The 27264-nt window shown below is 44.6% G+C and overlaps 1 protein-coding gene across 4 annotated transcripts in view; it reads left to right on the forward strand.

The window, feature by feature from the left end:
• Positions 1 to 27264, forward strand: part of HLCS (holocarboxylase synthetase) — a 185385-nt gene that overhangs the window by 148738 nt on the left and 9383 nt on the right. For all 4 annotated transcript variants that reach the window (XM_040423107.1, XM_040423106.1, XM_040423109.1 and 1 more), the window contains exon 8: positions 24358 to 24425. In XM_040423107.1, the coding sequence (XP_040279041.1) occupies positions 24358 to 24425 (68 nt within the window). The remainder of the gene's footprint in view (positions 1 to 24357; positions 24426 to 27264) is intronic.

The raw sequence follows: 27264 nt of genomic DNA on the forward strand, positions 1-27264 counted from the left end.
TGCTCGAGTCTCCTCCGCCAATAAACGTGCAGGTGTGTACTGCCATTCACTGTAATGCCGTAGCCATGTTGGCTACTGGCATTACAGTGATTGGCTGGCCGGAAGGTGACATCGGGTGCTATATAGCACCTGATGACGCGTGTTCGACTCAGTCTTAGTCAGGGAGAGCTGGAGAGCAGAAGGGAGAGATAGTGTAGCTATTAAAATAGCAATATTTTAGTTTTTATACTTGTTATAGACCTAAAAGTTCTTTTAAGGACTATTGTGTGTGGCAGCAATATATATTTTTAGCGCAACCTGTGCTAAATAGCTTCCAATTGTTTGGCCGCTGCAGACAGCGTTATTATCTGTGCTGCATCTCCTGTCTAGATTGTGCGCAGCCTAAAAATATCTGTGACATCCATCGTACTTTTTCCGTAGACTGTGTCCGCTGCGGACAGTTACATTATCTGCGCTACATATCCAGTATAGCGTTAGCGCATCCGAAATATCAGTGACATTCAGTGTAATTTTTTTCGCGGCTGGTGACAGCGACATTACCTGTGCTACATCTCCTGTCTAACGTGTGCGCAGCCTAAAAATATCTGTGACATCCATCGTACTTTTTCCATAGACGGTGTCCGCTGCGGACAGTTACATTATCTGCGCTACATATCCAGTATAGCGTTAGCGCATCTGAAATATCAGTGACATTCAGTGTAATTTTTTTCGCCGCTGGTGACAGCGACATTACCTGTGCTACATCTCCTGTCTAACGTGTGCGCAGCCTAAAAATATCTGTGACATCCATTGTACTTTTTCTGTAGACGGTGTCCGCTGCGGATAGTTACATTACCTGCGCTACATCTCCTGTTTAATGTTTGCGTATCCTAAATATCAGTGACATTTATTCAGTGTAATTTTTTATTAGCCGGTGGTGACAACGACATTACTTGTACTATACCTCCTGTTTAACGTGTGCGCATCCTTAAAATATCTGTGACATTCTGTGTACTTTATTTGCGCATACACTTACAAAACCTGCGCTACTGTACGTGTGACATACTTGCAAGCATATATATCATTTAATATGCGCAAGGCGAGCAGTAAGGGACGTGGAAGTGGCCGTGCTAATGATGGTGCACGCAGAGCCTGTGGCCCTGGGCGCGTTAAAACTGTGCCTGCTGCCAGAGCACAAGAAACACACTCATCAACGATACCTAGCTTCATGTCCCAGTTTGCAAGGCGGCGCAGGACACCACTCTCGAAGTCAGACCAGTGCGACCAGGTGGTCAGTTGGATTGCAGCAGATAATGCTTCCAGTAGGTTAAGCACCACCCTGTCTTCCGCAAAGTCCAGTCTCAGTAGCCAAGAGTCTGGTCAACAGAATCCTCGCCCTGATACTCCTTCCACCCACCATGGAAAGTCTTGGCAAACAAGTGATCCCACACTCGGATATTCCGAGGAGCTGTTTTCATCGCCATTCCTTAATTTGGGCCTCTCGCCAAGCCCGCTTCAAGAGGGACATTAGGAGATCTTGTGCCCTGATTCCCAAACTCTGGAGCATCCACAGTCAGAAGAAGATGATGGTGGGGAATGGCAATTAGTGTTTCACAGGCTGGATGATGATGATGAAAAACAGTTGCCAATAAATCAACCGCAATTAGTGTCTCAAGAGGTTCATGATGATGATGAGACACAGTTGTCAATAACTGAGGTTGTTGTTAGGTCAACAAGTCAGGAGGATGACCAGAGTGAGGAAGTGGAAGAGGAGGTGGTGGACGATGAAATCAATGACCCAACCTGGGAAGGTGGCAAGCCAAGTGAGGACAGTAGTACAGAGGGGGAGGGATCTGCAGCACCGCAACAGGCTGGAAGAGGCAGTGGGGTGGCAAAAGGGAAAAGGCGGGCCACACCAAACAGGCCTGCAACTGTTCCCCGGAGCACCCCCTTGCAGCAATCTCCCTTGCCAAGGGGTAGGTGTTCCGCAGTCTGGCGCTTTTTTGAGGAAAGTGCGGTGATAAAAGAATTGTCATTTGCAATCTGTGCCATACCAAAATGAGCAGGGGGGTGAACACTAGCAACCTCACCACCACCAGCATGATCCACCACATGGCATCAAAGCACCCACAACCAGTGTCTGCGGGTCACACCACTGCCTACTCTTCCCCTGTGTTACGTGCTAGCCAATCCCCTGTCCAAGGCGCAGGCCCAGATGCCTCCTGCCATGCACCTGGACCTTCGCAAGCACCATCAGCTAGCACATCCACTTCTGTCCCAGCACAGCGGACAGATGTCTATACACCAGGCCTTTGAACGAAAGCACAAATACCCAGCCACCCACCCACAGACCATAGCACTAAATGCGAACCTTTCCAAATTACTGGCCCTGGAAATGTTGCCATTTAGGCTCGTGGACACTGAGGCTTTCCACAGCCTGATGACGGCGGCTGTCCCGCGGTACTCTGTCCCCAGCCGCCAATATTTTTCACGGTGTGCAGTCCCAGCCTTATACCAGCATGTGTCCCATAACATCACCCGTGCCCTGACCAACACAGTTATTGGGAAGGTCCACTTAACGACTGACACATGGACAAGTGGTGTTGGCCAGGGACGCTACATTTCCCTGACAGCACACTGGGTGAACGTTGTGGAAGCCGGGAGCGAGTCATACCCTGGGATGGCACAGGTGCTACCGACCCCAAGGATTGCGGGCCCTACTTCCATCAGAGTTTCCGCCGCCACCTACGTTAGTGGCTGCAACCCCCCCTTCTCCTCCTCCGCCTCCCCTTCCACCTTTGAATTATCATCTTGCAGCACCAGTCAGACATCAGTCGGTAGCTGGAAGCAGTGTAGCACTGCATTGGGGGAAGCGGCAACAGGCCGTGCTTAAACTGATCTGCTTAGGTGACAAACAGCACACCGCTGTAGAACTGTGGCAGGGGATAAGAGACCGGACTGAGCTGTGTCTCTCGCCACTCAACCTACAACCAGGCATGGTTGTGTTTGATAATGGCCGTAACTTGGTGGCGGCTTTGGAGCTCAGCAAGCACACACACATACCATGCTTAGCCCACGTGTTCAACCTAGTGGTTCAGCGGTTTCTCAAAACCTACCCCAGTTTGCCTGAGCTACTGGTGAAGGTGCGCCGCCTGTGTGCCCATTTCCGCAAGTCATCGACAGCTTCCGCTGGTCTAGCAACGCTGCAGCAGCGCTTGCAATTGCCAGCTCACCGACTGTTGTGCGACATGAGCACGCGCTGGAACTCAACGTTCCACGTGTTGGCCAGGCTTTGTGAGCAGCAGAGCGCAATAGTGGAATGCCAGCTGCAACATGGTCGTCGCCTTTCCAGTCAGCTTCTGCTCTTCACAAGCAACGAATGGGCATTGATGTCCAACATAGACGGTGAGTGGCGATAACGATATTATCAGCGTAACCATCCCACTTCTGTGTCTACTCAAACGCTCGCTGCTCACAATGAAGGCAGACGCTTTGCATGTGGAAGAGGTGGAAATGGGGGAAGACATTACACAGGGTGATAGCCAGACCACCCTCAGTTCGTCTTCTCAGCGCAAATTGGATGATGAGGAGGAGGAGCAGGAGACGGTTGCCTCAGCTACAGAGAGTAGTACCCATGGAAGTTTTATTCCATCTGTTCAGCGTGGATGGCTAGAAGAGGAGGAAGAGGATGAGGAGATTGAGAGTCATCCTCCTGATGAGGACAGCGAAGTCTTGCATGTTGGGACTCTGGCACACATGGCTGACTTTATGTTAAGCTGCCTTTCCCGTAACCCTTGCGTTATACGCATTTTGGACAACACGGATTACTGGTTGTTCACCCTTCTCGACCCCCGCTACAAAGAGAAATTCTCATCTCTCATTCCTGTGTTGGAGAGGACGAGCAAAATGGTGCAATACCAGAAGGTCCTTGTGGAAAAATTGCTCCAAAAGTTTCCAGATGACAACGCTGGCTGCAGATTACGTAGTTCCTTGGCCAGTCGAGGAGGGGAGACGAGGGGAACACACAGCAGTTCCAGCAGAGGCAGGGCAACACTCTCCAAAGCCTGGGACAGTTTCATGACACCCCGCCAGCACCCTCACCCTGATGCGCGGCCTAGTGTCACAAGGAGAGAAAAGTTTTGGAAGATGATGAAGGAGTACGTAGCAGACCCGTGTCAGCGTCCTCAATGATTCCTCTGTGCCTTACAACTACTGGGTGTCCAAGCTAGACACGTGGCACGAACTGGCGCTCTACGCCTTGGAGGTGCTGACCTGCCCCGCCGCCAGTGTTTTGTCAGAGCGGGTATTTAGTGCTGCTGGGGGCATAATAACTGATAAGTGCATCCGCCTGTCATCTGAAAATGCTGACCGGTAAACTCTTATAAAAATGAACAAGGCCTGGATTGCCCCTGACTTCTCTACTCCACCAGAGGAAAGCGGCTGAACATAAAAGCACTTTAAATGTGGCTTTTATGGTGTATTGAATACACTGTATTCCCATGCAACCCTTCTACCACTAAAAAGGATATCTGGTTCAATCTCCCTTTTCTCGTCCTCCTCCATCATATCAACATGCTTATTAGGCTGCCCTCGCTCCTAATGTTTTAGAGGGTCAACTCAGCAGCGGGCCCTCACCCATAATGTTTTTGAGGGTCACTAGCAGGCCCGCAACCATTATGTTTTAGAGGGTCAGCTCAGCAGCAGATCTCACCCACAAATTTTTTTAGATGGTCAGCTTGGCAGCAGGCCCTCACCTCTAATGTTTTAGATGGTCAGATCAGCGGCAGGCCCTCGCTCCTAATGTTTTTGAGGGTCACCAGTAGGCAATCAATCATAAATTTTCAAGGGTGTGTATGATGCCCTCATTTATGTGTAACAAAGGGTGTATTGGAGTGCTGGTTCCTTGTAATTTTCGGCAGCCCTCTCATTTAGTGCATAGGCTTTATGAGTGTAGGAGTCCCACTACCTGAACAATTGTACCACAATGTGAATGAGGCCCTCCTTTATGTGATATACAGGTTGTATCGGAGTGCCTCTTCCTTGCAATTGTTGGCAGCACTTGCACTTTATATACAGGAACAAATGTTTCCTAACAATTTTTCCTCTAAAATCGATTTTTTTCTCCCGGTCTTGTGCGTATTATTGTCAGTCTGTAAAAGTGGCGTACTACTCGGACAAAATCGTTCCCAGCAGCGACTTGGGAGTCCAAGATGCATCCAGACATCCTCCCCATAATGTTCCCGAACCATTTCTGTGGTGTTTCCATCTATTTCTGACCTTTTACTATGAACAGACACCCTCCCCTCTTCAGAGCAGGGGGTGCCTGGTTTAATGCTCGGGTTCCCCCATGGACTTCCATCTACCGAGCACCCGAGCACTTTGGTGCTCGACCAACACTAATCAGAACTAAACAATAGTTCTTAAAGGGAAACTGCAGTACAATTTTCCCACTGTAATTACTAATCGGTGCTTTAGACTCCCTATTGATTTCTTTTTTTATTTCCCCCTCTTCCTTCCATCCCTAATTCCGGATAATCCTTTTGATTCCTAAAAACGGATGTGTTTTTTATATTTTTTTTACCATAGGTGGATAGATAGTTGAGCCCAAGGTCTAGTAACTGACCCTAGCAGAAGTTTCCACTCCAGCCGTCGGCGGCCGCAGTGCTCCCACATTATAAGGAGCAGATGTCCGCCCGCCCCTTTAATGGAACGCAGAGAAAAGCAATCTGTTTACAATAGCAGCAAGGTGTTTTATTAACTCCCACATAATCCAGCAGTCGCAGCGCTGCCTCAGCTCCACAGCATCGTGGTCTTTTGTCTCCTTCAGTAAGGCTGAACTCCAGTGTTTGTGACATTAAACATGGGAACGGCCCGTCCTCAGCTGCAGAATTATACAAGAACAGGAAGAATTTAAGGAGGGAAAATGTATGTATATATATATATATATGTATAAGACAAATGATGAGGCAGCACTCCAAATTAGGTCAAGGGTGTTAGACCCGTTTATTCCCCAGTCACAATGTTTCAGCCCAGCTCAATGAGGCCTTTGTCAAGCCTATACAGTTGCAAGAAAAAGTATGTGAACCCTTTGGAATGATATGGATTTCTGCACAAATTGGTCATAAAATGTGATCTGATCTTCATCTAAGTCACAACAATAGACAATCACAGTCTGCTTAAACTAATAACACACAAAGAATTAAATGTTACCATGTTTTTATTGAACACACCATGTAAACATTTACAGTGCAGGTGGAAAAAGTATATGAACCCTTGGATGTAATTGGTTGAACCTCCTTTGGCAGCAATAACTTCAACCAAACGTTTCCTGTAGTTGCAGATCAGACGTGCACAACGGTCAGGAGTAATTCTTGATCATTCCTCTTTACAGAACTGTTTCAGTTCAGCAATATTCTTGGGATGTCTGGTGTGAATCGCTTTCTTGGGGTCATGCCACAGCATCTCAATCGGGTTGAGGTCAGGACTCTGACTGGGCCACTCCAGAAGGCGGATTTTCTTCTGTTTAAGACATTCTGTTGTTGATTTACTTCTATGCTTTGGGTCGTTGTCCTGTTGCAACACCCATCTTCTGTTGAGCTTCAGCTGGTGGACAGATGGCCTTAAGTTCTGTATATATACAGTTGCAAGAAAATGTATGTGAACCCTTTGGAATGATATGGATTTCTGCAGAAATTGGTCATAAAATGTGATCTGATCTTCATCTTAGGGCTCTTTCACACTTGCTTTGTCCGGATCCGGCATGTACTCCATTTGCCGGAGGTGCCCGCCGGATCCGGAAAAACGCAAGTGAACTGAAAGCATTTGAAGACGGATCCGTCTTCAAAATGCGTTCAGTGTTACTATGGCACCCAGGACGCTATTAAAGTCCTGGTTGCCATAGTAGTAGTGGGGAGCGGGGGAGCGGGGGAGCAGTATACTTACAGTCCGTGCGGCTCCCCGGGCGCTCCAGAATGACGTCAGAGCGCACCATGCGCATGGATGACGTGTAGAAGAAAAGAACGCAAGTGTGAAAGAGCCCTAAGTCACAACAATAGACAATCACAGTCTGCTTAAACTAATAACACACAAAGAATTAAATGTTACCATGTTTTTATTGAACACACCATGTAAACATTCACAGTGCAGGTGGAAAAAGTATGTGAACCCCTAGACTAATGACATCTCCAAGAGCTAATTGGAGTGAGGTGTCAGCCAACTGTAGTCCAATCAATGAGATGAGATTGGAGGTGTTGGTTACATCTGCCCTGCCCTATAAAAAACACACACCAGTTCTGGGTTTGCTTTTCACAAGAAGCATTGCCTGATGTAAATGATGCCTCGCAGAAAAGAACTCTCAGAAGACCTACGATTAAGAATTGTTGACTTGCATAAAGCTGGAAAGGGTTATAAAAGTATCTCCAAAAGCCTTGCTGTTCATCAGTCCACGTTAAGACAAATTGTCTATAAATGGAGAAAGTTCAGCACTGCTGCTACTCTCCCTAGGAGTGGCCGTCCTGTAAAGATGACTGCAAGAGCACAGCACAGACTGCTCAATGAGGTGAAGAAGAATCCTAGAGTGTCAGCTAAAGACTAACATCCCTGTTAGCTAATCTACAATACGTAAAGCACTAAACAAGAATGGATTTCATGGGAGGATACCACAGAGGAAGCCACTGCTGTCCAAAAAAAACATTGCTGCACGTTTACAGTTTGCACAAGAGCACCTGGATGTTCCACAGCAGTACTGGCAAAATATTTTGTCGACAGATAATACCAAAGTTTAGTTGTTTGGAAGAAACGCACAACACTATGGAGAAAAAGAGGCACAGCACACCAACATCAAAACCTCATCCCAACTGTGAAGTATGGTGGTGGGGGCATCATGGTTTGGGGCTGCTTTGCTGCGTCAGGGCCTGGACGGATTGCTATCATCGAAAGAAAAATTATTTCCCAAGTTTATCAAGACATTTTACAGGAGAACTTAAGGCCATCTGTCCACCAGCTGAAGCTCAACAGAAGATGGGTGTTGCAACAGGACAACGACCCAAAGCATAGAAGTAAATCAACAACAGAATGGCTTAAACAGAAGATAATACGCCTTCTGGAGTGGCCCAGTCAGAGTCCTGACCTCAACCCGATTGAGATGCTGTGGCATGACCTCAAGAAAGCGATTCACACCAGACATCCCAAGAATATTGCTGAACTGAAACAGTTCTGTAAAGAGGAATGGTCAAGAATTACTCCTGACCGTTGTGCACGTCTGATCTGCAACTACAGGAAACGTTTGGTTGAAGTTATTGCTGCCAAAGGAGGTTCTACCAGTTATTAAATCCAAGGGTTCACATACTTTTTCCACCTGCACTGTGAATGTTTACATGGTGTGTTCAATAAAAACATGGAAACATTAAATTATTTGTGTGTTATTAGTTTAAGCAGACTGTGATTGTCTATTGTGACTTAGATGAAGATCAGATCACATTTTATGACCAATTTGTGCAGAAATCCATATCATTCCAAAGGGTTCACATACTTTTTCTTGCAACTGTATACTGTATATATATATATATATATATATATATATATACACACACACACACACACACACACACACACACACACACACACACACGCACGCCCTTAATCCTTCCTGTCTTACCTCAGTTTGGCTGATCTGACTACTAGTGATATGCAAAGTATAAAAAAAATTGATTCAGCTGCTTTGCCGAATTTTACCTAAAAATTTGCTTTGTAACAAATTATTCACGAAGCGCGTTTCTTTGTAAGTAGTGGGTGCAATGACAGAATGGCCATTATACCGTTCCCCATCATTGTACCCCTCAGATGCTGCGTTCATAGTTGATAGCGACATGTGAGATTAATATTAAAGTGTAAAATAAAAAAATTATAAAATCATACTTACCTAATCCATTTGATCGTTAAGAGCCGACTGCCGCCATCTTGATTGAAGATCTAGCGCAAAATCTTGCGAGGCCCATGATGACATCATCACGTCGGCAGGTGTGGTGACGTCATACATCACCGTGCACGGGATTTTGCGCAAGATCTTTAATCAAGATGGCGACGGCCGGCTCTTTGCACTCAAACAGATGAAGTAGGAATGTTTACCACCATTCAGGTAAAATGGATTCGCTACCACGAAGCATGTGGAAATTCGGCTTTGCGGCGAATCAAATTTTTCCTGAAATTCGGAACAAATTCCACTTCGTGGAGTTCAGTAACCCTACTGACTACGCTTCTGACTATTTCTTGGGACTACATTCCATATTCACATTGTCCACAAGTTTTCAGCCAGTAAATATAAAAAAAAAAAGGTAAGAATATAATGACATACAGTAGTTAATACGGTTGAACAAAGACATAAGTTCGTCAAGTACAACCAAGGGATAGCTTGGGGTGCAAATTTTAGGAAAAGGGAGTGAGAGCTACACGTTTTTTAAAACTGTCCACTGTTCCTGCTGTGACCACGTACTGAGGAAGTCCACAGATTCACAGTTCTTACAGTAAAGAAGCTTAGACGCTTCTGGAGACTGAACTTTTTCTTCTCCAGTCGGAGGCAGCGCCCCCTTGTCTTTTGAGGGCATTTTACATGGTACAGTTTTTCACCGTATTTTTTGTACTGCCCATTTATATATTTGTATAGGTTAGTCATGTCCCTCCTTAGACGTCTCTTCTCATGACTAAATAAATGTAATTTTTTTTAATCCCTCCATGCCCCTTATCAATTTAGTCGCTCTCCTCTGTACTCTCTCCAGCTCCAGGGCATCCTTTCTATGGACTGGTGCCCAGAACTGGACTGCATATTCCAGATGAGGCCGCACCAACGCTTTATAAAGTGGTAATATCACATCCCTGCCCCGCTAGTCCATGCCTCGTTTAATGCATGACAATATCCTGGTGGCCTGAGAGTCATCTGATTGACATTGTAGATCTATGATCTACAAGTACACATAGCATAACAGAAAGCAAAAGAAGTGATACTTACCTCACAAATTCTCTGCCACTCCTTACCAGGATCCTGCTGGTCTCTATTTCTTGTTTCCTCTTGGCACACAGCAAATGACAACTCGGCCAATTACTGGCTGAGGCACGTCACCAGGAACCAGGAGCTAGATATCAGTGAGGACCCGAGGGATCGGCGAGTTTCATTTCTTTAACAGACATGGTACTTATGACTTCTTGCATCATGACCTCCAGTTTACACAATTCTGAGGAACATTTATGCATTACTTTCAAGTATACACTTCTCTTTAGGATTCTTGTGTTGTAAACATTCCTAACTTTATCTTTAATGACCTCTTACCAACTCTCACATTGACATCTTCTCACTTGTCCTTCTTGCCTGTCTAATGTCCCAACTCAGCTTCTTTTGCATATTCTGCTTCGATTTGGCGACTCGTTTGGCCTTGACCACCCATTGATGACCAGTACCAGCTGGTTAGAAGGTTGTTGTGGGATTCCAAACCTGCTAATATCACACAGCCAAGTCGATTCTGCTTTGTGCATGGGCCTCGGTGGACTCTACATGTATTTGAGTAATGTCAATCCTTGTTGGCATCATTAGATTTATATGCTAAGATATCAATATCAAGTAGATCTGACTTGGATGATACATAGTAACTAAGTCAGGTATAGGTTCTCCATCTAATTGGACATCTGCCTACCTTTTGAGAGCTTGTAAAAATGTTGTCATACAACCAACCAGAACCCTACTCTACTGATGAGGATCAACTTGAAAACATTGATGTTTACAGATGGGTCAGTCTGGTGTGGCCTTTATCTTGACTTATGTTTCCAGGTTCTTCAAAGAGCTGGGTATTGAGTTGGATACCTGTAAGCCACACTAGAGAGACTCTCCTGGAGAAGAATTATTTAGCATACTTTTTCCCAGGAAGCATTGTCCTAGAGCCTCCCTACCACCTGGATCTCCGTGAGGAGAATAAGGTCCTTCATGTAGGAACCCATCTGTAATGAGCTAGTAAAGGTCCTTCAAAAAAATTTCTTAGATTATTCTAAATACTTATTAGCATTTCTCTGGAAATAATTATTTTCTTTTTGAAGCCTTTCTAACACTATAGCTCCTATAATTATTTCTGAATGGACTCAAAACAACCATGGTGCTGAAAGGGGAATTTGTGCCAAAAGCCATGTTGCCGGGGGGGATAAAGTTTAGTGAAGTAACTCGAGTGCAGTGCGTGATATTATCTTCCTCTTTCCAGACGACCTAAAAAGCAGATTGTGGTCCGATGACTGTTTGGATGGACAACAATAATGTGTATTCATAAAGTCGGGAAATAACGTCTACGAAACTTGATTAAGAAGCTGACAGATATTTCTACCGGCTGGGAGCTGGCATCCTTCTTTGAAATGTTCTCCTGAAGCCATCAGCAGTGTAGCCCAGAATCTTGGAAGCGAGCGAGATTTATACATCTTGGCCGCATTTGAAGTTATTTTGGAAACTGGCTGCTACTTTTTATAGTATTGGTTTAGAGGGGAAAAAAATGGGTAAAATCTACTACTAGAGGAAGTCCTGTTCTTTGACGAGGGAAACACAAGCATCGTTAATCAAGAAAGTCATAAATTAATACATCCGAGAGCTGTTTTCATAATGGTTGAAGACCATTTTCTAGATGGTTGCTGCTTAGTGAAGAAAAAAAATGAACGTCTAAAACATGATGGCTTCTACATTAAAGGGGTTATCCCATGAATAATGTAAAATTAGACATCATACAGTACATGAGAATCTTTTTCTAAATGTTTTGCGGTCCGCAAATTGCAGATCCGCAAAACACGGATACTGACAGTATGCGTTCCGCAGTTTGTGGATCGCCAGCGCTGTATAGAGAATGCCTGAGCTTGTCCGCTGTTGCGGACAAGAATAGGACATGCTCTATCTTTTTTGCGGGGCCACGGAACGGAACAACGGATGCGGACAGCACACGGTGTGGTGTCTGCATCTTTTGCGGCCCCATTGAAATGAATGGGTCCGCACCCGCAAATTTGCGCAACGGATGCGGATCCATTTATACGGTCGTGTGAATGCACTCTTACAAAGCTAGAACCAGCCCTGTACCTCACATGTTTCCAGAGATCTCCTCATTCATTGCTCCCTTTGTTCTGCTAGATTTATATCAAGCTGCCAGCTTAGGCGGTGTGTCCTTTCTGCTGCAGCTCTCTCCCTGTCACAGCTCGCTGCTGCTTTGCCATAGAGGATCGGTCATCCTGAGGATAGATCATCAATATTAAAAGCCTGATTGGGAGGGGGGGGGATTGACCACTGGAGTTCTTCCAGTCGCTAGAACAGGGGCCCGTGTTCCCGTGTTTGAATGGAGTGCTGCTCCGTTCAACTTTATTGGGCTGACGGAGAGAGCAGTCTCTGGCAGTCCCATAGAGCAAAATAGTGAGGCAATGTGTGGCACCCCATTTAAATTGGGAAACACGGCTTCCATTTATTTTGTGATTGGTGGACGGCCATGCAGTCAGACTCCCCCCAACCAGACACTTATCCCCTATTGGGCCCCTTCACTTATCCCCTATCAGGCTCCCCTCCCCTTGGGTCATGTCAAATGGTCACGTGTAGCAAGCGGGGCAGGTGAACGCTGCGGCCTATCATTGACTGCAGAGGCGTCAAATAGGATGTTTACGGTGGGGGGCCTGAGCGAGGCAGTGGCTGCCAGGCAGCAAAGGGGCCGGGACCCAAAGCCTGGAAGCAGGTATGTATGCTTTTCTTTGCAATTTTGGCCAGGAGGGTAGGGGTTTTCCCAAACGCCACCAAATGGTGAACAACCCCTTTAACTCGACTGGAAGTGTACTCGGGGTAGTCGGGTGGCAACCTGTGTGGAAGCTGTTGCATCTACTATTTTGGCTGTCAACCTGCTCTCCTAGAGATATCTATTACTAAGCCATTCTTTGACAAAAGGGAATATCTTGGAATAATTTAGTATCTTGGACTTTAGTGCAGGGCCTAAGGGGGCCGTGCTTGACTTCTGTCTTTGGCATCCTTTGAGTCACGCTCCTCCCCCTCGGGCCCTGTGCTGGGCCTAACACACTGGGCTGCATATATCAAGCCTAAGACTGGTTGCCATGGGTAACAAAGACAATCAGAGCTCAGCTTTCATTTTTCCAGAGCAGTTTAAGAAACAGAAGATGAGCTCTGATTGGTTGCTGTGGGCAACAGAGACAGTCTTACTGTTACTGATAAATGAGGCCTAACGCATCAGATTTTTTCTTTATTTTCTACCGAAGAACATCTTTCTTTATCCGTCTCTGTTCATTGCTTTGTATGTTAACTGATAAAGAGATCGAAGGCGATTTTATCAAAACTGGTGTAAAGGAAAACTGGCTTAGTTGCCCATAGCAACCAATCAGATTCCACCTTTCATTTTCCAAAGAAGCTGTGAAAAATGAAAGGTGGAATCTGATTGGTTGCTATGGGCAACTAAGCCAGTTTTCCTTTACACCAGTTTTGATAAATCTCCCCTCATAATCTTGGGGGAAGGGGCACCCAGCGTCAGCCATTTTGAAGTCAAAGGAGAACTGTTCAGTGACAAACATGGATGGAAGGACACTTCTCTCCTCCATTCCCCCGTCTATGTCAGTCACATGTATGTGGTTTTGAGACGTCAATATGGGGGAGTTCGCAGCTAATAGACTCATTTCTTATAGTTCAGCACGGTTGAAATAAAAATCGTGTCCTGTTTGGTTCTTACGGACATCTCCTCCGCTTTCGCGCTAGTTTTGATACATCTCCTTCCTTAGGTTTTAATAGCGTACCCTGAGATATTTTTTGACCAAATAATGGGTGTTATCCCTGATTTTATATATTTTATTTTTTTCTTCAAATTTTAAATTCCCCAATAAGCAGCCAACTAGAGGCTAAAATAAATGACTGTGAACTTTACGTGCCCATACGTCCCCCCTTTATTTTTTTGGCAGGGCCTGAATTATTAAAGCTGGTAGACGACAGTGTGTTCAGACGGTTTTTGCACTGAATCTCCATCTATCCCCCAAAGATCTCCCCAATCCAGGAAAGTCGTGTGACTGATTGCCGGAGCGAACCTTACATGGTAGAGACTCTGGCCGCCCTTCACATATTCTGCTGAAATCTACATTCCTTTTCTGTTAGCACCTTCCATGGGCATTAAACCCACAAACTGAAAAATGAGTCTACAAACCGCACTGTATTTCATCCAGAATAATATGATCTGTATTATTTCTTCTTACAGGCCCGATGGTGTTTTCTTATTTTTCCCTAAAGGCTATATAGGTACTATTATGAAAAAAAAAAATTGATTATATATATATATATATACAGTACAGACCAAAAGTTTGGACACACCTTCTCATTCAAAGAGTTTTCTTTATTTTCATGACTATGAAAATTGTAGATTCACACTGAAGGCATCAAAACTATGAATTAACACACGTGGAATTATATACATAACAAACAAGTGTGAAACAACTGAAAATATGTCATATTCTAGGTTCTTCAAAGTAGCCACCTTTTGCTTTGATTACTGCTTTGCACACTCTTGGCATTCTCTTGATGAGCTTCAAGAGGTAGTCCCCTGAAATGGTCTTCACTTCACAGGTGTGCCCTGTCAGGTTTAATAAGTGGGATTTCTTGCCTTATAAATGGGGTTGGGACCATCAGTTGCTTTGAGGAGAAGTCAGGTGGATACACAGCTGATAGTCCTACTGAATAGACTGTTAGAATTTGTATTATGGCAAGAAAAAAGCAGCTAAGTAAAGAAAAACGAGTGGCCATCATTACTTTAAGAAATAAAGGTCAGTCAGTCAGCCGAAAAATTGGGAAAACTTTGAAAGTAAGGGCTATTTGACCATGAAGGAGAGTGATGGGGTGCTGCACCAGATGACCTGGCCTCCACAGTCACCGGACCTGAACCCAATCGAGATGGTTTGGGGTGAGCTGGACCGCAGAGTGAAGGCAAAAGGGCCAACAAGTGCTAAGCATCTCTGGGAACTCCTTCAAGACTGTTGGAAGACCATTTCAGGGGACTACCTCTTGAAGCTCATCAAGAGAATGCCAAGAGTGTGCAAAGCAGTAATCAAAGCAAAAGGTGGCTACTTTGAAAAACCTAGAATATTACATATTTTCAGTTGTTTCGCACTTGTTTGTTATGTATATAATTCCACATGTGTTAATTCATAGTTTTGATGCCTTCATAGTCATGAAAATAAAGAAAACTCTTTGAATGAGAAGGTGTGTCCAAACTTTTGGTCTGTACTGTGTGTGTATATATATATATATATATATATATAAAATCTATCGGGCTTGTCCTGTCCTGCATTGCACAGCCAACCTATTGATGTGAAAGGTCTTTGTGTAATGCTTAATTACTCCTGTGGTGGCGCTGCAGAGAGAGTGAACACTTACTGCCAGATCCCACAGATTGCAGCTGATCGCTGAAGGTCCCAGCAGGAGGACACTTTGTGATCAGCTTATTTTCAAGTGTAGGGAATGGCCAAAGCAGAGAACTTCTTTAAAGGGTTTGGCCACCTTTTAGGCCTCTTTCACACGGCTGTGCACATGAGCGGTGATTTTCACGCATCACTTGTGCGTTGAGTGAAAATCGCAGCATGCTCTATTTTGTGCGTTTTTCGCACAACGCAGGCCCCATAGAAGTAAATGGGGCTGCGTGAAAATCGCAAGCATCCACAAGCAAGTGCGGATGCGGTGCGATTTTCACGCATGGTTGCTAGGAGACGATCGGGATGGGGACCCGATCTTTATTATTTTCCCTTATAACATGGTTATAAGGGAAAATAATAGCATTCTTAATACAGAATGCTTAGTAAAATAGGGATAGAGGGGTTAAAAAAAAATAATAATAATAATTTAACTCGCCTCATCCGGCTTCTCTTCTGTCTTCTTCTTTGATGACAGGAGGAAAAGGACCTGTGGTGACGTCACTGCGCTCATCACATGGTCTGTCACATGATCCATCACCATGGTGATGGACCATGTGATGAGCGCAGTGACATCACCACAGGTCCTTTTCCTCCTGTCATCAAAGAAGAAGACAGAAGAGAAGCCGGGCTGCGCAAACAAGTGGATGAGGTGAGTTAAAAAAATATATATATTTTTTTTAACCCTTCTATCCCTATTTTACTAGGCATTCTTATAAACCATGTTATAAGGGAAAATAATAAAATCTACACAACACCTAACCAAAACCGGAACTTCTGTGAAGAAGTCCAGGTTCGGGTCTGGGTACCAAACATGCCGATTTTTCTCACGCGCGTGCAAAACACATTAAAACACTTTGCACTCGCGCAGAAAAATCACGCACTTTCCCGCGACGCACCCGCATCTTATCAAGCCCTCACACGTGACGCCCGTGTGAAAGAGGACTAGGGTTGTTTTTTTTGGGCAAATTCACCCCCCTTTCCCCCCTCCCCAGGCCACAGCTGTAAAAAAAAAAGAAGCTCTCTGGCCTCGGCTGCCTAGCTGGGCCCTCCCCCTATAAACATCTACTTTGACACCGCTGGAGCCAATGATGTAACCTGCTCCATTTGCGTCACGTTGATTGGTCATGTGATGCAAGGGGGGCAGGTCACCACTGCGGCCAGTCAATGGTTGCAGCGGCGTCAAAGTGGATGTTGGATAGTGGGTAACTTGAGTGAGGCAGGGGATCAAAGGAGCCAGGATCCAGCGGTGGGGAGAAGGTAAGTATGCCAAACAGCCCCAGCCTTCCCACCCAAAAAGTTGGCCAACTCCTTTAATATTAGTACATAAGAACTCAGCCTTAACCAAGAATTGAACAATAAAGTTCTGCATGAACCTGGATTTACCCAAAAACTGCACAAAATTGCCCTGTTCTAACTCAGCCTTACACAAAAATAGCACAAACGCCCCTGGTAAAATGCGTTCTCACCCGAAAGTTGCACTAAATTGCTCTGTGAGTTTGACTAAAAATTGCACAAAAATGCCCCGTGTTATCTTGCCTTACCCAAAAGTTTAACATATTCACCCTGTGTGAACAAAGCCTTACACAAAAATAGCACTAAATCGCCCACATGAACCAGGCCTTACCCAAATATTGCACTAAATTGCCCTCTGTTAGCATGATTCTACCCAAAAATTATACACAATTTCCCTGCATAAACCAGGCCAGGCCTTACCTAAATAGTGCTCAAAATTGCCTTTGCCTGTGAACATGGCTGTACCCAAAAAAGCGTGCAAAATTGCCCAGCATGGACCAGAACTTTTATCAAATATTGCACAAAATTGCCCTGTGTGAGTGTGTCTCTACCCAAACATTGAACAAAACTGTCCTGCTTTAACCTGGCCTATTCCAAAAATTTCAAAGCTACCATGCATGTACATGGCTCTACCTAAAAATTTTACAAAATTGCCATGCTAGACTCCAGCCTTATCCAAAAATTGTAAAAAGAAATGCCCTGCACAAACACAGCCTTCCACAAAATCCCAGCCTTACCCAAAAAAAATAGAGCATGTCCTATTCTTGTCCATTTTGCGGACAAGGACATGAATTGTTACAACCGATCCACAACAAAATGGATCTAACAGGGATGTCATCCGTTTTTTTTTTGTGTATCTGTGTTTTGCAGACCGCAAAATGCATACAGTCGTGTGCATGAGCTCTTACCCACATATTGCACAAAATCGCCAAGTCTGAAGCGAGATTTAACAAAACAAAACAAAAAATTGCACAAAAACACCCTGCGTGAACCCATGACCTTATCCAGGTGACTGATTTTCATACCCTTACCATCTTACATGGAGGATTCGGTTTCCTGTATGTCATGGTGCAAGAGTATGAAATGGTACAAGAAGTGTATTGTAGCGGCGGCGCTGGGGTAACGCCCCCGGAGTTACCCCGTGTAGCACGTATAAATCTGTCTGCCTCCATTTGTCTCTGTGCTGCATTATCCGCTTGCCTCCCATGTTTTTTACCTCCTTACCGAGTTTCCTCTTGGCCCAAAGGAACATCTACTCAGCTCATTAATATGGCTCAGCAGCCACTGCCAAATGTTTAGAAGCATCAAAGATTTCCCAGGATTTTTATTTTTTATTTTTAGCTTTTATTAAGCCGTGCTCTGGAGGATGGGGGTTATACATGGTGTAATGTGTGTTCTCAGTTAACCACGTAGCACTCACTGGCTCTTAATTAAAATTCCTCTCTCTGAAAAAAAATGTAGGTGAACGTCTGTCTGTGTGTCCAAGGATTGTTCATCCTAATCCTGCTGGTTCATGAATATAATGCAAGAATTGCAGTGAAGACTGGCCCTTCTGCAGGCAGAGCACTAGGATGAGGGAGCACGATATGGAGACTCAGGCGCTTATAATTTCTGTCAATTTCATTCCATTTTTAGGAAAAATTTTGTGTGTGTGTGTTTTAGGATCCTATGGATAAGGGCTGGTCTTTTCAAGTGTTCATGTACTTTTGGAGGGAGTGAGGGCTATAAAGTGAACATGCTAACTGACCGATGAATCTAATACCATAACTGCAGTGGAGACTGACACTTTTATGGACAAAGTATAAAGATTTCTCTGCAGCTGTCTAATCTGTCTGTATCCCATATCTATCTATCTATCTATCTATCTATCTATCTATCTATCTATCTATCTATCTATCTATCTATCTATCTATCATCTCATATCTATCTATCTATCTATCTATCTATCTATCTATCTATCTATCTATCTATCTATCTATCTCATATCTATCTATTATCTATCTATCTATCTATCTCATATCTAGCTATCTGTCTGTCTGTCTATCTATCTATCTATCTATCTCATATCTAGCTATCTGTCTGTCTATCTATCTATCTATCTATCTATCTATTTGTCTATCTATCTATCATACTTGGGCAGCAGGAAATACATTGACAGATCAAATCAAATAACAGGGCAACTAGTAGATGGTGCAGTAGAAAGCAGAAATCCTAAATTGGTGTCGTGTATAGTAATCTATCAGTTATGTGGCTTTTCATAGCAGCACAGATGATTTCAGGAACACATTTCATCCCCTTTCATATAATGGTGATGGACCATGTGATGGACCATGTGATGAGCGCAGTGACGTCACCACAGGTCCTTTTCCTCCTGGTCATCAAAGAAGAAGACAGAAGAGAAGCCAGGCTGGGCGAACAAGTAAAAAACCATGTTATAAGGGAAAATAATAAAATCTACACAACACCTAACCCAAACCCGAACTAATGTGAAGAAATCCGGGTTCGGATCTGGGTACCAAACATGCCGATTTTTCTCACGCGCGTGCAAAATGCATTAAAACGTTTTGCACTCGCGGAGAAAAATCGTGCATTTTCCCGCAACGCACCCACATCTTTTCCCGCACGTCACCCGCAACGCCCGTGTGAACCCAGCCTAATAGTTATCCCCTGTCCTTGATTTAACCGGAATACCCCTTTAAGAAAACATGCATTCTAGGCCAAGCATTGACCAGAATGAGGGTGCATTCACACAACCATATGTATTTTGCAGTTTGCAAAATTTGGATGATGTCCGTATTGCATCTTATACAATCTAGTGTATACAGCTTCTATGCAGACCAATGTGTCTCCATGGTAACAGACTACAACCATATCCTGAGTAGTCTGATCCTACAGGTATACTACCTTCTGTTTATTCCTTAAAGGGATAGTATGCGTTTTGTGGTCCACAAAACGTGAATCTACAAAGTACGGATGACATCTGTGTGATGTCCGTGTGGCACCTGTTTTTATTTTTTTATTTTTTGTGGACCCATTGACTTCAGTGGTTCCGTGAACTGAATTTTGCGGCCATATGGATGAGGAAAACACACAAATTATGCATGGGCTTTCAGCATCCGCCAAAAGATAGAACATTTCCTATTCTTGGCCACCATTGTGAACCACGACTCGTTGAAGGCAATTGGTCCATATACAAAAAAAAAACAACATGTGCCACACAGATGTCATCCGTATTTTGCAGAGCCACGTTTTGTGGACCTCAAAATACATACAGTACGTCGTGTGACAAAAGGTAGTTTACCTGTAGGATCAGACTACTCAGGATTTGTTTGTAGTCTGTTACCATGGAAACACTTTGGTCTGCATAGGAGCTGTATAAACTAAACAATATAATATTCTTATCGAGACTATTTTACAATTTTCTTAATTTTTTCTTTTTTTGTAGTTTAGGTGCGTTGGACAAATAAGTGGACATGCCCTTTAAGGGTAGATATCCTTTATTTCTTCATATCGTACAGGCTGTGTGCTCGCTATAGACATTCCTTTAATTGCTATTGTCCCAAATTGAATGTTTGTGCTGCCGATTCAGGTTCTCCGGATAATAAATACCCCTTAAGGACCTTTTATTCTGTAAAGAGCTATTAGCGTCATGGTTACATGTGTAGACTATTCATCATGGAGTCTAATGTTAATGTTATTAAAGTCTAATTAGATCTCTCGGGGAAAGAAATCGCTTTGAAACCCCAGTTCTCGTTAAACGGTGCGCTCTCGTATAGCGGGATCCTGCCGGCTTCCTGTGTATTGTGTAACAGATTTCACCATGGCCGGTCTTATTATCTGACGCTTTATACTATTATTATGTTATACATGTGTCGTGGCCTGTGCCGCCATCTTGTTTTTATAATCGTCTATTATTCCAGCGCGGCTTAGTCGGCCGCATTCCTCCTGCCAAGTGAAATAAACACTCTTGTTAAATTCAAAGGATGTAATCACGGCGCGTCCGTAATTTGTTCGTGTTTGTTTAGTTTTTTTTTTTTTTTTCTTTTCTTTTTTGGTGATGCTCCCTTTAGGTTTCCATCTCCCGTTTCCCCTAAAGTTTATACTGCAATAAACACCCATTTCGGCTCAGGGTAGGTGCGTGACACCGATCCCTGTTTTGGCTGCGGAGTTTGGGGGCTCGTATTAGGCTGATTTTTTTAAAAGCCATCGGGGACTAAATGTTTTTGGTTTCTCAGCAACACAGAAGCGACTTGTGGTTTTCATAAAAATATAAAGATCTTATATATCAATGACACCTAAAGGGGTTGTGTCACTAATAGCATTTATCATGTAGAACAAGTTAATACAAGGCACTTACTAATGTATTGTGATTGTCCATATTGCCTCCTTTGCTGGCTGGATTTATTTTTCCATCACATTACACACTGTTCGTTTCCATGGTTACGACCACCCTGCAATCCATCAGTGGTGGCCGTGCTTGCACTCTATAGGAAAAAAAATTGGCCTTTCTAGTGGCCGGGACCATAGCGGCTGACATAGGCCGACGCTTTTTCCTACAGTGTCAAAGCCGGGCTTCCGATGCTGGATTGAAGGGTGGTCGTAACTATGGAAACGAGAAGCATATAATGTAATGGAAAAATGAATCCAGCCGGCAAAGGAGGCAATATGGAGAATCACAATATAGTAAGTGCCTTGCATTCACTTTCTCTACATGATAAATGCCATTTGCTGAAGTGACACAACCCCTTTAAAGGGTTTGTCCCACAAAAAATATTCTACAGCTTTAAAGCAGCAACTGGCTCTGAATACTTATGGAATGGCATGTCAATAAAAATTTACTATAGCCACTGAGTTGTATCTGTGTAGCGCCACCTCCTGTTTGCTCTTTTTCTAATTTCTCTGTCCACCTCACTGAGGTGGACACACATGCTCAGTTTCGTTCTTCAACTGCCACAGCTGCAGCAGAAAAGACACACCCCCTGAGTTGTGATAGGAAGAGAGCTGCAGCAGAAAGGACACACCCACTGAGTTGTGATAGGGAGAGAGCTGCAGCAGAAAGGACACACCCCTGAGCTGTGATAGGGAGAGAGCTGCAACAGAAAGGACACACACCTCTGGAAAGCACACACCCACTGAGCTGCCAGCTTGATATAAATCAGAACATTTGCAGCAATGAATGAGGAGATCTCTGGATCCATGTGAGGTACAGGGCTGGTTCTAGGTATGTTAGGACTCATGCACACAAACTTATTTTTCTTCCCTTTCCTGTTCCGTTTTTTACAGGTCCGTATGCGGAACTGTTCCCTTCAATGGGGCTGGAATTTTTTTTAATGATTTCGTGTCCGTATGTGCTTTCCGCAAACAAATAGAACATGTCCTATTCTTGTCCGTTTTGCGGACATGGACAGGCATTGTTACATTGGATCTGCAAAAAAAATGGATGCAACACGGACTTCACATGGATGTCATCCGTTTTTTTGGCGGACTGGAAATCACATACGGTCTTGTGCATGAGCCCTTAGAAACAGTTTGTCATGTACTATATGGTGTCTGATTTTTATTTTGTACATTAATCTTGGGAGAAGCTCTTTAAAGGGAGAGTCCACATAACCAAAAAAACTCAGAATGGTGTAAATTAATAAATGTAGTCATTCTCACCTTACCGATCCCCTGCCGCTCCCATTCCGATGCTTCACGGTCTCTCACTGGTCAGTGGTCCCTCTTCACAGACAGGAAGTGACCCGCCGGCCAATCGTTGGCCACAGAGGTGACCGACCGCAGCCTGTGATTGGCTGAGTGGTCACTTCCTTTGTGTTTTAAGAAACTAGAAACTGCGTGTAGGGGATTGGTAAAGTGAGTATCGCTTATTGTCAGCCGGACTACCCCTTTAAAGTGGCAGATCAGGGGCACCCAGCCCAGAGTCTCACCAACATGGTCCCTGCCCATTGCGAGATCCATGAGTGTCATCTAGTTGTCTGCGCCACCCATGAACCTGTGTAGGTAATAACTTCCTGCGCATGCATGGACAGAGAGACCATTCCCTATTGAGGAGTACACGTTTATTTGTCAGATGTAGCAGAGTTTGTCAGATGTAGCAGAGCTCTTGCAAAGGCCTCATGCACACGACCGTATGTATTTTGCGGTCTGCAAAAAATACAGATGACATGCGTGTGCATTCCGGATTTTGCGGAACGGAACAGCTGGCCCCTAATAGAACAGGACTATCCTTGTCCATAATGCGGACAATAATAGGACATGTTCTATTTTCTTGCGGAATGGAAACGGAATGCACACGGAGTACCTTCTGTTTTTTTTGCGGACCCATTGAAATGAATGGTTCCGTATACGGTCCGCAAAAAAAAAACGGAATGGAAACAGAATGAAAATACGTTCGTGTGCATGAGGCCTAAGGGCTCGTTCACACGACCGTATGTCTTTGGCCCCGTTCACACGAACGTTTTTTGCGTTCCGTACACGGGGCGTTTTTTGAGTTCCGTATACAGAACCATGCATTTCAATGGTTCCACAAAAAAAAAACTGAATGTACTCCGTATGCATTCCGTTTCCGTATTTCCGTTTTTCAGTTCCGTTCAAAGATAGAACATGTCCTGTTATTGCCCGCAAATCACGTTCCGTGGCTCCATTCAAGTCAATGGGTCCGCAAAAAAAAAAAAACACATAAAGAATGTACTCCGTATGTCTTCTGTATCCGTTCCGTTTTTTCAGAATCATCTATTGAAAATGTTATGCCCAGCCCAATGTTTTCTATGTAATTACTGTATACTGTATATGCCATACGGAAAAACGGAACGGAAAAACGGAATGGAACCGGAAACACTACTGAAACAAAAAATGGATCAGTTAAAAACGGCCTGCAAAACACTGAAAAAGCCATACGGTCGTGTGAACAAGCCCTTTTTCAGTGTTTTGCGGGCCGTTTTTCCCGGATCCGTTTTTTTTTTCCGCTAGTGTTTTCAGTTCCGTTACGTTTTTCCGTATGGCAAATACAGTATACAGTAATTACATTTTATATACATAAAATTTTCAATAGATGGTTCCGCAAAAACGGAAGACATATGGAGTACATTCCGTATGTGTTCCGTTTTTTTGGAGACCCATTGACTTGAATAAAGCCACGGAACGTGATTTGCGGGCAATAATAGGACATGTTCCATCTTTGAACGGAAAAACGGAAATACGTTTTTTTTGCGAAACCATTGAAATGAATGGTTCCGTATACGGAACGCAAAAAACCTTTGTGCGAACGAGCCCTAATACATAGGACTGTACGTAAGCCGACTAGATTTCTCTGCTGCTTGATACGCTAACAAGGCAGCCTTGAAACAGCTGATTGATGAATTGGGCTGCACAGATGTAGCAGAGCTGAGTTTGTAAATGGGATGATGCATTTACCATTCCGCATAGCTGATGGGGATATCACAAGGTGTAAAACCGAAACGTGACCGATTCAGCTCTGCTACATCTGTGTATGAACCATTTATCACAGGACGGCCTCCCCAGCTGAGAAAAATGATTCTTGCAAAGTGATGCCGATGGCTCATTTCACACTTAATTACATTTTATTTGTCGCTGCTTCCTGTGCTAACTGACCAGTTCTTTTCCCATCACTTTCAGGCTGATGTTTCACGAACCAAAGGAAATGGGGTTAATCGCTATCGCAACTCAGCAGACTCAGGGCAAAGGTCAGGGGACGGCTTTCAATTTAAGAAAACACGCTGACTATTTAGACACGCAACCGGTTGTTTTTTCTGTCTTCTGTCTTTCGTTTCACTGTGTTCTCTCTTTTCTCACCGTTTTTTTTCTTATTCTTCATTTTACGTTTTTGCAGTATTAACTCTTTCCGCTTGACATCAAACAGGTTGTAGGGCCATAGAAAAGTCCGGAGAGTAGATTTAATGGGGAAAAATGATTGGTGCAGCTTTCAAGTGAATGGAACTGGGCTGCAGTACCAGATGCAGCCAGTGGAAGAGAGTGGCGCTGTTTGATGGAAACTGTGCCGTGATTGAAAGGGTGTTCCTAATTTTTAAAGGGATAGCATATCAATATAATATGCCATTACCTGTGGGACCCCGCTGATCCAGAGAATGAAGGGGCCACAGCACTGCTTCAGCTCTGCAGCCTCATTCACCGTTTTTACCTACACAGCAGCGCTCCCCGACACTTGTATACAGCCGAACTGCGGCACATCCAGGTCCCCGAGAGCGCCATTGTGCAGGGAAAGACTGTGAGGGATTGTGGGGATCTCAGAGGTCACCCCCTCACTGATCCTAAAGTGACTTAAAGGGGAATATTCCTTTAAAGTTACTGCGGTCATTTATTTATTTATTTTTGTTCTCTTCCATCAACAAATGCCAAACAATTGGAATTGTATAAAATATAATATAAAAGTACAAATCCCAGATCAGACACCCTATACTCAGACCCCAGACCAGTGCATCTAAACTGATAAAAACTCCAGACCAGATCCCCTAAAGCAGGGGTCCATTTACCAGACTCTGCCATCGGATCAAGGTCCGAACCGCCATGAAATGCAAAGACAACAATACCGGTGGCGCATAACGCACGGCAGAATTTTTTTTATTTTTACAATAAGCCATGCCTCTAATCCCATCCAATCCCCTTTGTGCCTAAACACAATAAAAATGTCCCCTTAGTGCCACCAACAATATTTATGTGCCTTCCCACACAGTGTGATGCCCTTTTAGTACCCACCGCAGAGTAGGTGTTAAGTGGCCCCCACACAGTGTGATGCCCCTTTTAGTACCCACCGCAGAGTAGGTGTTAAGTGGCCCCTACACAGTGATTACCTCTTCAGTGGCCCCCACACAGTGATTACCTCTTCAGTGGCCCCCACACAGTGATTACCTCTTCAGTGGCCCCCACACAGTGATTACCTCTTTAGTGGCCCCCACACATTGATTACCTCTTCAGTGGCCCCCACACAGTGATTACCTCTTCAGTGGCCCCCACACAGTGATTACCTCTTCAGTGGCCCCCACACAGTGATTACCTCTTCAGTGGCCCCCACACAGTGATTACCTCTTCAGTGGCCCCCACACAGTGATTACCTCTTCAGTGGCCCCCACACAGTGATTACCTCTTCAGTGGCCCCCACACAGTGATTACCTCTTCAGTGGTCCCCCACACAGTGATTACCTCTTCAGTGGCCCCCACACAGTGATTACCTCTTTAGTGGCCCCCACACAGTGATTACCTCTTCAGTGGCCCCCACACAGTGATTACCTCTTCAGTGGCCCCCACACAGTGATTACCTCTTCAGTGGTCGTGTGAAAGAGGCCTTACACTAGATATGCCTCTTTAGTGCCCCCTCACAATAGATATTCCTCCTTAGTGCCCCCATTACACTAGATATGCCCCTTTAGTGCCCCCATTACACTAGATATGCCTCTTTAGTGCCGCCTCACAATAGATATGCCTCCTTAGTGCCCCTATTACACTAGATATGCCCCTCTAATGCACCCTGACAGTAGAAGTAGACATTCCTCTTTAGTGCCCCCTCACAATAAATATGCCTCCCCACAGATAATATGTCCCCTAGGTCCCCCCCCCCCCACACACTAGATATGCCCCTCACAATAGATATGCCCCTTTAATGCCCCCTTAGTAGATATGGTCTTTTAGTTCCTCCTAATAGTACATATGCCCTTAGTGCTCTCATAGTAGATATGCCATCTTGATGCCCCCTCACAGTAGATTTGCCCACTCAGTGCACCTAGCTCCCACTCTGCTGATGACCGGAGCCCCACATCCTGGGGCTTGTGCTTCTCTCGCTCAGCCGGCCTGATGATGTCATTTCATTGCACCTGCTGCTGCCGTCAGTGAGCTGCCGGCTCCCTGCTTCACCATGGTATTCAACTGTATGTCCTTGCTCAGGATGAACATACAGCTGGGTGCGGGACATTCAGGGGTCCGGACAGCGGGCGTCCGAGGTCTGGATTCGGACCGCGGTCTGCCTGTTCAATACCCCTGCCCTAAAGTAATACAGACCTCCTAAACATATACATACCTGGGTGCCTCTTCAGACAGCGTTCCGACACCGACTCCAGTCTACAGCGGCGGAGGTGAGCATTCAGTCAAGGGAACTAGACTGCTCTTATGGCCGGTCTCTCCTTTTTCCATGAGCGTTCTGGATACTTTCGTTTTTTTTTTAAATATGCATATTCCGCAACTGAAATAGTCACCCGTGTTGGCAGCCTGCCATCTGCCTGATATGCCATAAATGTCTAAGAGATTTTATTGAATGCCCTATCGGGTTTAGTCTCTAGCAGTTATTGATGTACTCACCTATTGTTTTTTACATCGCCAGTCTACTTTCTTCCCTCTTCTCTTCTAGTCAATTTGATTGCAGGTCTTGAGGCCTATGAAGGATTTCCCTTGCCCTGGAGGGATGTTTATGACGTCACGGGTCAGGGCCTGTCCCACCTAATGATTGACTGGTCCCTAGTAAAGTGATAATCTGTTCTCATGAAGACCACATCCGTCATTGGCCGTAGTAGAGAA

The sequence above is a fragment of the Bufo bufo genome, chromosome 3 (assembly GCF_905171765.1).
Source record: "Bufo bufo chromosome 3, aBufBuf1.1, whole genome shotgun sequence".
In the NCBI taxonomy this organism is placed as follows: Eukaryota; Metazoa; Chordata; class Amphibia; order Anura; family Bufonidae; genus Bufo; species Bufo bufo.